The sequence below is a fragment of the Balaenoptera acutorostrata genome, chromosome 9 (assembly GCF_949987535.1).
Source record: "Balaenoptera acutorostrata chromosome 9, mBalAcu1.1, whole genome shotgun sequence".
NCBI classification, from domain to species: domain Eukaryota; kingdom Metazoa; phylum Chordata; class Mammalia; order Artiodactyla; family Balaenopteridae; genus Balaenoptera; species Balaenoptera acutorostrata.
In genome coordinates, this window is record NC_080072.1 from 48,074,765 (window position 1) to 48,090,809 (window position 16,045).

Genomic DNA, 16,045 nt, shown 5'->3' on the forward strand with positions numbered 1-16,045 from the left:
TTATTTTTAATTGCCTTAAAATAGTACATATGAATAATATAAAAACCTTAAAAACTTAATTAGCACTATTAAGCTTGTAATGCAATACATCATTTCCCTGTCTCCTAACTAGGCATTTGCCAGGGGCCACAATTTTCAATTCTCCTAGTTGTTTCTTCTTCTCCTGACTCCCCCTCCCACATGTTTCTGAAAAGGGAAGTGTATACAGTTATTTCTTTTTTTATAAATTTATTTATTTTTGGCTGCGTTGGGTCTTCGTTGCTGTGTGCGGGCTTTTCTTTAGTTGCAGCGAGCGGGGGCTACTCTTTGTTGCGGTGCACAGGCTTCTCGTTGCGGTGGCTTCTCTTGTTGCAGAGCACAGGCTCTAGGCACACGGGCTTCTATAGTTGTGGCATGCGGGCTCAGTAGTTGTGGCTCACAGGCTCTAGAGCGCAGGCTCAGTAGTTGTGGCACACGGGCTTAGTTGCTCCGCGGCATGTGGGATCTTCCCAGACCAGGGCTCAAACCTGTATCCCCTGCATTGGCAGGCAGATTCTTAACCACTGCACCACCAGGGAAGTCCTACAGTTATTTCTTGATGTGTCAGGTTTTATTTGTTTTGTTTTGTTTTGTTTTTGTTTTTGTTGGCCGCACTGCACGGCTTGTTGGATCTTAGTTCCCTGACCAGGGATTGAACCTGCGCCCTCGGCAACGTGAGTGCGGAGTCTTAATCACTGGACCGCCGGGGAATTCTTTTGATGTGTCAGTTTTAGATATTAGCTTTTGACTTCCTACCACAGAAGACTAAGTTATATCTCTCTTCTGTCCCCCTCCCCCATACCCTTAATATAGTTTAATCACAATTTACATATTATGAATATCTAAATATTATTCACCCCTGAGTCATGTAATGTGCTATGATCATATTTTCTTTGTTTGCTTAGTTTTCTTAGTACCTCTTACCAAGTTTTTTGCAAATTTCTGGCAGAGCTCTAAAACCTTTACAATGTGTTCAAATACAGCAGGTAACTTATCAATTCTACTTTCTTCTTAAAAAGTCTCTTCTGAGGCTTCCACCCTGCTCTAGCAGCTGCACATCTGTCATCCTGGCCTTTCCCTGAGCGACAGCCTGGGAATTCCCTTGCCCATGCTCCTGTTTTGGTGGATCCCATGTCTTCTCTTTTGTTAGTTTACATGGGTAGATATAGATTTTTTTAAAACTTTGCATACCTGAAAATGCCTTTATAGTCTACCTTCACCCTTTCTTGAGAATTTGGCTCAGGATAGAATTCAAAGTTGGGAAAAATATTCCATCAGAGTTTTGAATAGCACTCTATTGTTTTGAGCATTCAGTGTTCTTTCAAGAAGTCTAAGTCACTTTTATTCTTGTATGGAACCTACGAGAGCTTCTCTCTGGATGTTCTCAGGGTCCCCTTTTTGTCCCTGGTGATCTGAAATTTCACAACAATGTCCACACTGTGGGATTTGTCCCACTTGTTATTCTGAGCACTCAGTAGGCCTTTTCAAGAGGGGCATTCGCATCCCCTGGTTCCAACAAATTTTCTTATATTTTTCTTTTGATAACTTTCTTCACTTTTCTCTTTCTCTCTGCAACTCCTATTAGCTGGCTGTTGTAATTCCTGGATTGCTCCTCAAATTTTCTTCTTTTTTCTCTTCTTGATATTTTTGTTCTACTTTCTAGGAGATCTTTCATTTTTTTCTTCTAATCCTTCTATAGGGTTCTTTTTAAATTTCAACTTTCATATTTTAATTTTTTAAGAATTTTACTTTGGTCTTTTGTTGTAGGGACCTGTTCTTATTTCATGGATGCTTTTCTTACCTCCCTGAGGAAATTAATAAGATTTTCTAACTTCTCTGTTGTTCCCTGTATTATCTTTGTTTCCCCCAGGTTCCTTTTCCCTTGTTTGTTTGATTTGGTGTATTTATTTCATACTAGAGGCTTTTCTGAAATGTCTGATGATCCTTGGCTGACTTTTCTTACTTAGTAGTGGAATATTGAAAAGCCACTTGGATATTCTGTCAACTGGTGGGCTTTATGCTTGGTTGACTAGGCAGTGGCTTAGTCATTTCATTTGGAGATCTTCAAATGCCAGAATCTATAGGTCTTTTCACTTGGGCCGGTCAGTTTGGCTGGAGAGGAATCCTTCAGTCTCCTGCTGAGGGGATTTAGGCTTGGCTGCCAGTGTCCTGGGAACTGGGGTGCAGAGAGGGTGAAAGTTTGAGATGTCTCTTTTCACAGTATAGACTTTCACCTGACAGCGCCTCCTCTGCTGTTACTGGTGCCCTTTTCCAGAGAAGAAATTTGTCTGCTTTAGTCCAAATAGGGATGTGCTGTGGGCTGTGGAATTAAGATGGGGATCTGGGAGCCTATTTGTTATACAGACTCTCAATCAATCTTCCTATTTTTAACTCCATCCCCACCTCTGCCTCTAGACTAACTTTAGTACCTCCAGTTCCTTAGCCTCTCTGGGATTCTGTGGCTCAGATGAGCTTACCACTTGTTGGCATCACTCTGCAGACTGCTAGGTTTTTTTAAAAAATAAATTTAATTAATTTATTTTATTTTTATTTATTTTTGGCTGTGTTGGGTCTTTGTTGCTGCGTGTAGGCTTTCTCTAGTTGTGGCGAGCAGGGGCTACTCTTTGTTGAGGTGCGCGGGCTTCTTGTTGCGGTGGCTTCTCTTGCTGTGGAGCATGGGCTCTAGAACGCGTGGGCTTCAGCAACTGTGGCACGCAGGCTCAGTAGTTGTGGCTCGCAGGCTCTAGAGCTCAGGCTCGGTAACTGTGGCTCACGGGCATAGTTGCTCCGTGGCATGTGGGATTTTCCCGGACCAGGGCTCGAACCCGTGTCCCCAGCACTGGCAGGCAGATTGTTAACCACTGCGCCACCAGGGAAGCCCCACTGCTAGGGTTTAACTTTCTGCTATGCCAGTTACTGTTCCTCCATTGACATGCCACTTCCAGAAGATTTGACATCTTTCATCTATTGTCTTTTATTTGTCCTTAAGGATTTATACTTTAAAAACTTTATTTACTCTCATTTTAATGAGGTTTGGTGAGGAAACAGAGGTAAACATACATGTTCTATCTGTCATAATTAATCAGAATTAAGTTTGCCTTCCCCCACCCCCGAGGCTTTACAGAGGTAGCTATGGAAGTAAAATCAGTTTCTGGATGCCTAAGTGCTAACCGTTGAATGAATGTTGAATAACATTTGTGTATTGCTTAGAATTCATGCATGATATACAGAAATAGAAGGCCATTAGCTTGTTGTTCTTCATCTCTATAGATATGATTTAACAACTGCGGCTGCTTTTTCATGTAACTATGACAGGTCTTTCTCCTTTCAAGGAAAGGTAAACTTCTAATCTGAGTTACTTGGCAGTTGCCAGGAGGAAGTCATTGGTCTGCGGCAAGGGAATGGATGGGGTGGGCGATGTTTACCCTCTCTTGCTTTGCCCATTACACATGGTGAATAGAGAAGGTTCAGGATAGAGGAAGGAACATCCCCCTTTGCTCTGTTTTGCATTCACATCTAGGCTGCTAGATGTGGTCATACTTGCAGGTCACTGGCTGTCGATCAACAGGAACTTTTAGTGGCTTCAGATCTGCCACTAAAAAGGCTCAGCAGGTTGGCAGAGGCATCTTTCCCCCTCTCTCACCCTGTCAGGCTTCCTCGGGAGATGTCACTTATTTAGATGGGTGGGGGGCGGAGCTGCCCCTGTCCTCCCTCTAGCTCACCTGCGGGTGGCAGAGGCTAGCGATGTGACCATGAGGACCCCACACGCTTCCTGACTCTCATGAATTTTTGTCAAGTATTAACACTGCACCAATACCCCTTTCTTCCCAGCTGTGTGAGTACTTCTTTAGGAGGCTAACTGCCTTTTTCTTACCTCCGTGGCAGAAACATGTGCTGTCAACAATGGAGGCTGCGATCGCACCTGTAAGGATACTTCGACAGGTGTTCATTGCAGTTGTCCCGTCGGATTCAGTCTCCAGTTGGATGGGAAGACCTGTAAAGGTAGCCTGTGCCTCTCCGTGCGGCTAATGTGTGGGAGTAAATGCAGCTCTTCCCCTCCACACCTCCTGAGTGACTCCAGATTTGCTTATGATTCATATTGATCAAAAGGAAGCTTTTCTTCCCTGGGCTAGTAGAAGGTTGTAACTGAGTAAGCTTAACTAGAACCAGTTTAATTACACTAACTGTTGAGAAGGTCAGCTTCTACAAACATCAAATGATCCATTTCAGGCAGTGGCCTTATTAGAAGAGAGCAGTTGTTCAAGGGAACATTCATTTGCAGGAGATAATATCATCATATCATAAATAACAGCCTAGAGATTATCATATAAATAACAGCCAAGTTTGTTATCCAGAGAATAATGAATAACTGTACCATTAACTTGTACTGATGAATAGAGACCCCGAAGACCTAGTATTTCATGGGCCAGAGTACAAAGGCTTAGTTTTTTAACGTGATAAAAAAGTAGATAAACAGTTACCAGATGAAACTGAGAAAAGATAAAATTAATTGAGTATCAGAAATCACTTAAAAGCATTGAGGCTATTTGATCGTGGTGTAATTTGCCAAAACAAATATTCTAGTTCCTTATAACTTTAATCATTAAACTGGAATGGGAAGTATAGGAAAGGAAGCCATCTTATCTTGAGAGACTTGTGCAAGGATGAGAATATAATAGGACATCACTGTTCTTTCCCATAGCTTGTTTCCTTGATGCTAGTCAAGGGAGGGGCAGTGTAAGTCAGAGTTCTCCAGGGGACCAGGCACTTGTCTTTCAAAATGGGTTAAGCCAGACAAGAGAACATATGTAAGTTTAAAAACATCAGCAAACATCCTTAAATGCTTTTATGGGTCTGTTTTGTTTCAGAGAATAATGAAGCACACACAATAGCACTTCAGGGATTTGTGGATAACGAGGCAAGTATCGCTGTCTGATTTGCCGATGCTTGACTGTTACAGATATTGATGAGTGCCAGACGCGCAATGGAGGTTGCGATCATTTCTGCAAAAACACCGTGGGCAGTTTTGACTGCAGCTGCAAAAAGGGATTTAAATTATTAACAGATGAGAAGTCTTGCCAAGGTATGTGCTGAAACATAGCTAGCTGTGCTGTGTAATGCCCACTGGTTGGATTGGAGAAGACGAAGCCCTGCTCGGGCAGAGACCGGCTCGCTGGGCTTTTCTACGGAGTCATTAATCCAACCTCCACCCTGTGCTTCACTTATTTCATCTGTTAAGTAAAATAAAAACACTGAGGTAGCTCACAGGTATATTTTGGAAATTAAGCTGTTAATGATTAGAGAACACCTCAATGAACCCATGTGGTGTGATTACAGTGGAGCTCGCTGCTAGAAATGGAATGGATCACAGAATGCAAGCAGGGTTGCATTAGGCTGTTGAGATTATGAATAATTTTCCCTTTCTAAAATTCCCTTTAATGTTATGGATTTTCTAACAAAATTTGGTGACAAAAAGATGTTGATTTAGTTAACATACCTTTTCTCAGCAAAAAGTTGGGGTCAACCAGTTGGTCCCTTCCTTATAGGCCTTGTTTGAATGACCAGCCTTTGGTGTTTGGGGAGAGGGTAGGGGTGAGGGAGGGAAGGGATTAAGTGGAGGAAAGGCTGGGCAGTCCTTGGGCAGGATTTCAGACCCCTTCTCAGACACATCCTTCCCATATAAGGGGCGCAGCAAGGGAACTTCTCTGGGTAGCAGTTGTTGATATTAATAAGTGTTTTGCACAGTGATAAGCTGTTTTGGGTTGGGGGCATCATTTATATTTTCAGATGAGCACATTTTATTCCCCACTGATATATAGAAAGAAACTCTCAGGAAAGATGTGCTATCATTTATTTCTGATCCATTGCTGAGAATAAGAACAGCCTAACTTATTTTGTTAGAAATCCCAGAATTAAATCAAAATCAGAAAATAATATCTGATTTCACTTCATATAATAAAGATGCAACATTACCTTTTTATAATCTTACGGTGTGAATTAGGTTTCTCTCTTGGTTTTTTCTTCTTGGTACATAATTTGTCAGACACTTCACACCCTTTAAATTCAGCGAGTTCACTCTAGATGACTACTGCACAGTTTTCTTCTGTTTGACTTGGAAGGAAAATTTGCTGTTCCACATAATGTTTCATAATGTATAGAGCAAGAAATACTATTTAAGCTGTGTAAACACATTAAAAAGGAATTAGAAAAGCGATCTACTCATTTTTTGACAAAGCAAAAGCCTGTTGTGAGCAGCCAAAGTCAGCTACTGAACGAGCCCACTTTCTCGGTAACTGGCTGATATTAATAAAAGAATTCATAGAATGATATCAATTACTACAGAAGAAGTGGACTTTTTCTCATTTTTCACTGATCAGTCTTGGTAGGACAAATATTTACACAGAACAAACTTACTAAAGAAATTGTCAGGACTTCTGGGAAAAGCTACGGATGAAGAGGTTTTGTAAGATTTTGCCCTTTTCTATTTCGTGTTTTTCATTCCTCCTGTCCCTTCCAAATGTTTGTTTTTTATTAACATAGTTTCTCGTGGCACGTTTGGTGTTGAAAAGGGATCTAACAATGGTCTAGTTGGCTTCCACTGAGTCCTGCGCTGGTCCTGGTTTATCCATTTGGAGATAGAAGTCATAACTCTGTTAAAATCTTCCAGAGAGTTGAGGAAGTGAAGCACTGAGATTCTAGTGTACAGGAAAGATGTAAGAACCAGGCCAGGGAAGAAGAGATGATTAGACTGACAAATACAGCCTCCTGAGGCTAGTTTCCATGACCTCAACTGCAGCCAAGGATGCCTTCACGCTGAACCGGAAAGGGAGGGACCCCCCCTGGGACTGAACCATGGAGGAGGAACAAAGCCAAGGGATTGTCCAAGAGGATCCTGTTTGGTGCTTAAGCACCACATTTCAGTGCCTGCAATAGAAAATTACTGAGGATATTAATGTTAATGCATTGTTTTAGTGCAGAGGGCATTAAAACCCAGGATCAACTGGCCTCCTGGGGCCAGAAGGTGAATTCTGGCAAGACCCAAAAGAGATAGGAGCTAGATTTATCTCCAGCTCAAGTGTTTTCTCCTTTTGATTGGCCATAGCTTATAAAATTACTATTGCTCCTTTACCAATTAGTAATAGAACAGTAATAATGCACAGGCAGCACCCTAATAGTTTACAAACACTTTTTAGTTATGTTATCTCATTTGACTTCATTTAAATATTTTAAATTATTCAGCCCTGCAGATAAGCGTGGGTGAGAGAGACCAACTGAGCTTTTAGGCAAGTGCAGTGTGCAACAGAATTTGGAAATAAGGGTCCTGGCTGTGAGTATACTTATTGTGGGCTGCTCAACACTTTGTTTAACACAAGTGAGCAGGGAGAACTGATAGATAATTTTCACTTTGTTGTTTTTGTTATTGGTCAGCAACTGGTGTTCTTATAAGTGTGTTCTTCTCTCCACTGTCCCTCAGAGTTGGTTTCAGCTCCCCTCTCCCTTTGACAATTACAGATGTGGATGAATGCTCTTTGGATAGGACCTGTGACCACAGCTGCATCAACCACCCTGGCACGTTTGCATGTGCTTGCAACAAAGGGTACACCCTCTATGGCTTTACCCACTGTGGAGGTGAGTGGAATCCCTCTAGAGTTGGATGAGGCTGGGCCTTACTCCTAAGGTTTCCCCAGATCAGGGCCAGTTTTTCTACCTTGGGGGCTGAACCGGACATACCAAGCCCTGTACAGTAGTAGGGAGTCCATCGACTCGAGGGAAGCAGCTGCTACGGGAAATCGTCCCACATTGATCCCTTTAACTTGTCAGGTGTGAAATGGAGCAGAGAGAAGAGCTGAGCTCTTTCAGCTGTGAATTCTTTATGGACTTTATTGATACAGTTGTACTCAGACAGTGGGTGAGTCTCTCAGGAGCTGGTGCCCTGTCCGCTGGAACTTCCCAAGATAGTAAAGTCACGGCCCTCGGAGAGGCTTGGCAGTGCACCAAACGATTCCACAGCCCTACTGTGCGTAGGAACTGGCTGCGGAGCTTGGTTTGAGCTCTTTGAGCTGGTCTTTGTGCAGGTCTCTGAGCTGGAAGTGGGACCGTGGACTCCATCTCCCTGCTCTGAGCCCTTGCAGCAACATGTTCTGATGTCTCATGACCTTACAGTTAAGTAGACTGTGGCTTAAGTCAGATTTGGCGTCACTCTGCTCTCTCTAATCATCAGATTCATTCAACAATCTTTGAGAATACAGATTCTGATTCTTATTCTAAAAGTCTAGGGCTTCAAGGTGATTTTGGGGCTCTGAGGATGTGGGAACCCCTGGCCTTAGTACTTCCTACTCAGTCCTTGTTTCCTGTGTCCTTAAGAAGAATGGATAGTTGTGATTTGCTGTAGACAGTGTTGTTTCTCTTCCCCTTTTCAACACATCCCTGGCGTGGCTGAACACATGCCCCTCCAGTCCGTCAAGAAACCCCAAGGAAATATTCCCTGAATATGGACGTGTATTTGGGTTTTAGTTGGAGTCACCTTCTGACCTGGACTCAGTCTCAAGTTGATGGGGATTAGTGCAAGTCCTTTTTCTTATCTATATCCCAACTATATGAACTGCCAAGTGGGGAATCCTAATCCTCTCTATCTCTCTTGGGATGTAGCCCAGGAGGATGGTGGAGTTTTAAACTGGAAGCCTGTGCAGTGTCTGAATTTGACACCTGAAAATAGAGTGTGACCCCTTCTGAGTGTCCTCACTGGCGGAAATGTTTGGTCAAGAATGGAACTTGAGACCATGCTGGTGAGGCTCCTGCCAGGAAGACCACTGAGTGGGGAGTGGGTCAGCTGGTGCCAAGTGCACATTCTGAAGGCGGTCAGCACCGTCCCTTAGTTCAGTGAGCTTCAGCCGTGTGACTCGCCTCCTGCTCCTTCCTCGATGGAGGGATAGTGTCAGCCAGGTCAGCAGTGGGCTGCTGTGACAGGAGAGCGTTTTGCTCCACAGACACCAATGAGTGCAGCGTCAACAACGGAGGCTGTCAGCAGGTCTGCGTGAACACCGTGGGCAGCTACGAGTGCCGGTGCCACTCTGCGCACAAGCTCCACTGGAATAAAAAAGACTGTGTGGGTAAGAGGCGCCGAGGCTCGGGCTCAGTGCACGGGCTCACCGCTGGCCCAGCAGCACTCTCCCACGTCCCACTGGACCCGCAGTGCGGCTGACCAGTCCTCCACTGATTCTCCTCCCCCGAGCTGCAGCAGCCGTTCTTTAAATCCTTCAAAAACAGGAGATACTTTGCAGGCCCTTCGGCGTTTCCTTCTGTGCTTCTGCGTAGGTTGGAACTCACTTCTGTTTCCCTGGTTGCTTTTCTGCATGAAAAGAATAGAGTACAAGGCGCTCCTTTACCCTGGGGGGAATAAACGTGGTGTCTGTGTTATGTGCTGGGCGTCGGCACTACCTTCTCTTCTTGGGGCCTTTGAGGCATGGGACTCAGCCGTCCTTGTCACACCTTCTCTCTCTGTAAGTGTCTGTATTTTGTCCTGTCTAGAAGTGGAGGGGGTCCTGCCCACTAGCGTATCACCCCACGTGTCCCTGCAGTGTGGTAAGAGTGGTGGAGGAGACAGGTGCTTCCTCAGATGTCTCTCTGGCATTCACCTCTCTTCAGGTGAGTGGGTCCCAGGCCCTGGGGCAGGTCCTCATGCCAGGGCCAGGCCTTCCTGGCCTTCAGGTGTTAGATGGCTTCAAAGGGCTTCCAGGTCTTTGACCAGCTGCCCCCTGACCCCTGGAGGCCCATGCTCTGAGACCCTGTATTCTGGGGGCTTTTCTAGTGGTTCACGTGGAGTGGGGTTGCGGGTGACTTGAGCTGCCGCCGGGAGAGACTGTAACCTTGCTTACCTGCTGACGATCCACATTCTGTCTGTCAGGACTGCAAGAGGCCTATTCTGTCACCTGCGGCTCTTCCTCTCCTCTGAGGAGCAAACAGCAAAAATCAAATGACTCCGCTTTCGGGGGTAATTACCAAACCTGCGTGTTGTCTCTGGGGCTCACCGTGTTCAATGGGCTTCATCTGTGGGATACTGTTCTTGGGCGTTGGCTTTGTTTTCTTTTCTCCTAATCTCTTTGATGCCGCAAGCACATTACAGGATGTTCTTGCCTGTAGCCTTGGTGCCTGCGATCTGACTCGCCACATAACAGACACTTACTGAGTGTCCATTGTGTGCCGGAAGGCTCCGTGCAGCCCTGGTGGGTCATCATATTGGGCAGAGGCCCACGTAGCTCTGGGACCAGGAGACGCAGGTCTTCCCAACTCCCTGTACCATAGAGCACCTCAGAGGCTCGGCAGGAAATGTGGGCTTGGGGCACATGGCATCAGTGGAGACATGACAAGGGGAGCAAGGATTCTGACCAGGGAAAGGGGCCCAAACCCTTTCTGGTTTATCAAAAGACAAAGAAGGACACTTAAAGCTTTTAAGAGGCCTTGTCCTCCCAGATTTAGACAGACATCTGTGATGATGTCATGTGAACATCTGAATAAGGAAATGGTTCTTGATGTCCATATTATGTATATAAGCAAAGATAGAGGCGCAAAGCATGATAATAACAGCTCGTGTGAATTGATGGAGCAGTTAAAACATGCCGGCCGCTGTGTTACATGTATTAGCTGATTTAATCCACACTACAGCCCTCTGGGGCAATTTTACTGTTATCCTCATTAACCAGATGAAGAAACTGAGGTTCAGAGAGGTGAAATAACATATCCAGAGTGACTCAGATAGGAAATAGTGGAGCCAGGATTTTGACCAGGCAGTTTGGGTCCAGAGTCTTAAGCACTATCCTTCACTGCCCCTCTTGTCTGATGTTTGGACCCAGCCAGAGGGGACTTCACGGTCTGTTTCACCAAAACTCGTAGTGATGATCACTTGGAAATTAAGGCCACCCTAAGGGTGAGCAAGCAAATGGTTAACAGTTATTCAGTTCTTATTATGTACCAGACAGTAAGCTAAACATTTTTTTGTTTTTCATTATCTCATTAATCCTCACAACAGCCCAGTAATGTAAGGACTGTAATTATGTCTATTTTACAGATGAGAAGACTGAGGCTTAGGGAGACTAAGTACCTTGCTCAAGTTCTCATCACAAGTCGAAGGGCTGGAATTTGAATCCTGGTCATTGGCTCCAGAGCCTAACATGATTAAGACTGACCATGGAAGGAGAACAGAATTTTCCATATGAGGCCCTCAAAGTAGGACTTGCTCCCTCACAGACCCTGAAAATCCTAGCCACGTTTAGTGAGTGCCATCCTTGTCTGGAATGGTGGCTCCCTCAGCCCTGTCCTCCCAGGACAGGCTTATTTAGGAGAATCTGCCCTTCCATTTCCCTCAGCTGTCTTGCCCAAATTTGAACTGGGGGATTCTGGCCTTCCTTCTTGGAAAGGCACAGAAATGACCTCATTTTTCATCTCACTGTTGAGGCCGTTTTTGGCCCTTCCTTTGTGATGTTTGAGCCCTGGATTCATCTCAGATGGAGTGATAAGTGTAACTCTTAGGAGGCTTCTGGTGCCCCCAGTCCCTGGGAACGGGCGCTCCCCAATCCCAAACTTTCTTGGTCTCAGCATAAGAGAGGGGCTCAGGGAGTACTTCCAGCAATGGACAGCTCTCCATTAGCCACTGGTGTTTCCATTCCTTTGCCTCTGAAGGTAACATCTCTCACTTGTTTCTTTCTGAAGATGTCGCCACCGTCAGGACAAGTGTAACCTTTAAGCTAAATGAAGGCAAGTGTAGTTTGAAAAAGGCTGATCTGTTTCCCGAGGGTCTGCGACCAGTACTACCAGGTATGGAATCAGATGGCTGGTGCAGGGAGCTTGCCTGCATGGTGGGAAAGGGGCCTGTAATGAGCCGAGCCACTCAGATGGGATCAAACAGTTCGGAATCTCTGTGGACTCTCTTCATAACATGAAGAAGAGCCTCACCTGGCACCTCCGTATGCTTCTGGCGTTATACCTCAGGGTTTCCTTTGCAGGGGACAAAGAGTGAAGCTCTGGGGAAAGCTGTGTGTTAATAGGAATCAATGAGGGCTTAAAATGCATTAGTAATTTGTGATCATACTGGGTTAAATTTTCTAGACCTTAGAGTTTGCTTAATATAATCCAAAATCCGAATCCAAAGAAATGAAAAAAAGGTTTGGCTCAGAAAGGGTAATCTTTGATGAACAAAGATGTAATATCCAGCTTTCCTGCTGGATTTAGTTTTTGGAGGCAGTGATGCCATTTGGCTTCAGCAGAACAAATACTCTCCAAGTAGACCTGGCCTTATGAAAAGAGCAGAATCCAACATTCCTCTTTCTTCCCCAGCTCACATTTCCAGTATTATTTCATAGAATAATTTTAGAGAATAAAAAAAAAATCAGGAGTCATGTATTAGGGAGGGTTCTTCCCCCAATCTACCCTCAAATAAATTGTACAAACAAATAAATGCAAAATCACTCTAGTCACATTTGACTGCCTATTTTAAGGTAACTAACCAAGATTAATTTGGGCACCTCCATTTGATGGAATATTATGCAGCTATTAATTATGGGTTTTCAAAGAATGTTTAATGACATTAGAAAATGTTCTTGTTATAATGCTAAGATGGAAAAAGAGAGAGTAACATTGTATATATCTAATATGACCTAAATTGTATAAGAAAAAGCGTGAGTAGAAGAAAAACAAAGAAAACTCACCATGTCCTTATTAGTTGGTTATATGTGGGTGGAAGGATGATGAGTGATTTTAATTTTTTTCCTGCATTTTCCAGATTCCCCACAGTGAGCATTTATACTTTTAATCAGAGGGGAAAGCATTATTTAAAAATAGATTTGGTCTATAGTTCACTTAATGGTATTGTACTAATGTTAATTTCTTAGTTTTGATAAAGATACGCGTAAATGTAAGATGCTAACATTAGGGGACACTGGGTGAAGAGTATATGGGAACTCTGAGTACTCTCTTAGCAACTTTTCTATACATCTAAGCTTATTTCAAAGTAAAAAGTTTAAAAAATAGATATGGGGGCTTCCCTGGTGGTGCAGTGGTTGAGAATCTGCCTGCTAATGCAGGGGACATGGGTTCGAGCCCTGGTCTGGGAAGATCCCACATGCCGCGGAGCAACTAGGCCCGTGAGCCACAACTACTGAGCCTGCACGTCTGGAGCCTGTGCTCTGCAACAAGAGAGGCCACGATAGTGAGAGGCCCGCACACCGCGATGAAGAGTGGCCCCCGCTTGCCGCAACTGGAGAAAGCCCTCACACAGAAACGAAGACCCAACACAGCCAAAAAAAAAAAAAAGATATGGAAAAATGGAAAGGAAAACAGGTTCAGAATGAGCATCTGTTCAGTTTGAGATATGAAGTTAGCCTTTTGAAACGGTAAGATAGATCTTTAGGGAAAGATTAATTTGCCTTCTCCTTCCTTTGGTCCTGATGACCTGCTGATTTGAACATCCTTATAATGTTAGAGAAGAACACGATACAGATAATTCTTCAGTTCAATAAAGTAAGATTAGTTAATTGTGTGGATGGTATGTGGACCTGCTTTTTGGTTCTGGTTAACAATCATTAGTTAAAAGATTCACTAGAAGCCATGGAGGGAGGAGTGATGGCCAGTCAGGAATGAGGATGCACAACGCCCTGCCTTATGTAACACTTTCACTCCCATCTTACGTGCCTTCATGATATTGTTTGGTTCTGTTGATTCTTTGTGCCATTTATTGCTCCTGGTTATTTCAAAATGAGCCATCATTGTTCATGTGCTTTCCAGCTTTCCCTTTGGGTTGGAATTACTCCAAGGTCAGTTTGCCTGAAAGCAGGAGTTAATTTCCTTTCTACTCCTGTGCTCGTCCCTTACTTGAAGCCCCTCAGCCCCTGCTTGAGACATCATAGTTCAGCTTTAAAGAAACCAACTGTGAGAACATGAACGCACCTTAACAAATTACCAGTCAGGAATGCAAGACAACCTTTGGTCCCCATGTTCCACAGATGTGGCTGGTCAGTCGGAAACATCCAGCATTTATTCATGAAAAAAAGTTTCAAGAGCTAAATTGTAAAGTTATATAGGTGGCAATACTGGTTCTTCAGGATTGAAGTGTCATCCTGCTCCAAGCTGAGGGCTTGCAGCGTCTTGGCATATGGAGTTAATCATCTAGTCCCTTGAGAGTTGTTCTAATGAAATGTTTACAGAGTTGTAGCGAATGTTCAGCTGAGTGCTTTGCCAGGATTTGGCTTCCGATAATTTTGTTTCTTCATACAGAGAAGCACAGCTCAGTAAAAGAGAGCTTCCGCTACGCAAACCTTACATGCAGCTCTGGCAAGCAAGTCCCGGGAGCCCCCGGACGACCGAGCACCCCTAAGGAAATGTTTATCACTGTTGAGTTTGAGCTTGAAACTAACCAAAAGGAGGTGACAGGTTGGTTTGAAAACAGTCTGTGCTGCCGACTTCTCACAGCTTGCTCCTTATTTCTTTGCCTTTCACTTTTCATCATTCTTGCGGGGGGGGGGTGGGGGTGGGGTGGGGGGGGTGGAAATAGTGAAACCACTGAAGTATCTCCTGTTTTTTTCACCCCCAAACTAAACTGAATTGGTTTGGAACCTGATGATTTTATCTGCTTCATCAAAACCCAAAGCTACCTTTTTGGTCAACAAATTTCTGTTTGAATTGAATGCTGCCCAGCCTGCTAGGTGCCCAGCTCCAAGCCTCTCCCCATGCTGTGCACAGGGAGCTGTGGGTGTTTGTGGGTCCAGCAGCTGGTCTGGACGTGCTCACATCCTGCAGCCTGACCCCTCCACTGCTGTCCCTCTCGTTTCTGCAGCCTCTTGTGATCCGAGTTGCATCATAAAGCGAACAGAGAAGCGGCTCCGGAAGGCCATCCGCACGCTCCGGAAGGCTGCCCACAGGGAGCAGTTTCACCTCCAGCTCTCAGGCGTGGACCTCGAAGTGGCTAAAAAGTCTCCCCAAACATCTGAACACTGGGCGGAGTCCTGTGGAGTGGGTCAGGGCCATGTAGGAAACCAATGTGGTGAGTGGCCTGCTGGCCGGGACATTCTTGCTAACAGAACTGTCTTGAGCTCCAAAAATACTAAGGGTAACCAAAAGCAAGTCTGGCCCATCCTTTCTCCCCAGGCTTCTTCCAGAGAACACCTGGGACACCCACACTCATTTGAGAACTACATGTGGGTATTGGCCTTGCCTACAGGATCAGGAGACCCCCAGCACCTGGCATAGTGCCTGCCACTTAATAACTGTCTGTTGGGTTGAGGGACAGAATGGAAGAGGCAGGGTTGATGAGAAGAGGGAGTGTTGCCCCTTAAGGATCTGAGGGACCGTGGTCTTCAAAGCACTGTGGTCCCCCAACTGGGGCAGGACTGCAAGTATAAGGCATCCATGAGCCTTCTCGACACTCCACTATCACAGTTCCCCTATCATCCCTCTGGTGTGACGCATGGTGGTGATGAACAAACTCCTGTCCATAGTTTTGTGCAGAGGCAAGGCTGGGGGTTGCTCAGCTGCCTTATGAGATCCCTGAGCTATGGCCCAAGCTTTCTAGTAGTGTCAGTTCCAGTGTATGTTGTTGTTGTTGGTGGCAGTGGTGGTGGTGGTGTGTGTGTATGTGTGTGTGTGCATGTATCAGAATTAAACTTGAGGCCCGGAACTTGAGCAATGTCAATTCTATTCCTCTGATGAAGTTCCAGGCAAGAGGAATCTGGGCAAGACGTTCCAGGGTGGTCAGTCTTGAGATTTGTTTGTTGTGAGAGAGTGTTCTGGGCAATTATGAGAGATTCTACCTAAAAAGTCTTTGATGGAGGGAAATTAGGGTCTCTCTTTACAGTAATACTGTAACCATTTGTTGAATCCTCATCTGTCACAAGCGTAACACTAAGCATTATATCTGCATGACCTCATTCAATCCGTCCAGTAATCTTACCAGGTAGGTATTATTATCTCCATTTTACAGATGAGCAAACTGGAGCTCAGAGGGATAAGTGCTCTTGCTCAAGGTCACATGGATGGTCCC

General features: G+C 44.8%; 1 protein-coding gene across 8 annotated transcripts in view; it reads left to right on the forward strand.

The window, feature by feature from the left end:
* SCUBE2 (signal peptide, CUB domain and EGF like domain containing 2) overlaps positions 1–16,045 on the forward strand; it is a 72,378-nt gene that overhangs the window by 21,551 nt on the left and 34,782 nt on the right. For 6 of the 8 annotated variants that reach the window (XM_057553484.1, XM_057553480.1, XM_057553479.1 and 3 more), the window contains 9 exons: positions 3,904–4,020; positions 4,979–5,101; positions 7,531–7,647; positions 9,006–9,128; positions 9,547–9,663; positions 9,923–10,009; positions 11,725–11,829; positions 14,284–14,439; positions 14,843–15,049. In XM_057553484.1, the coding sequence (XP_057409467.1) occupies positions 3,904–4,020; positions 4,979–5,101; positions 7,531–7,647; positions 9,006–9,128; positions 9,547–9,663; positions 9,923–10,009; positions 11,725–11,829; positions 14,284–14,439; positions 14,843–15,049 (1,152 nt within the window). The remainder of the gene's footprint in view (positions 1–3,903; positions 4,021–4,978; positions 5,102–7,530; positions 7,648–9,005; positions 9,129–9,546; positions 9,664–9,922; positions 10,010–11,724; positions 11,830–14,283; positions 14,440–14,842; positions 15,050–16,045) is intronic. The other 2 variants (XM_057553482.1, XM_057553485.1) reach the window with 1 other exon arrangement.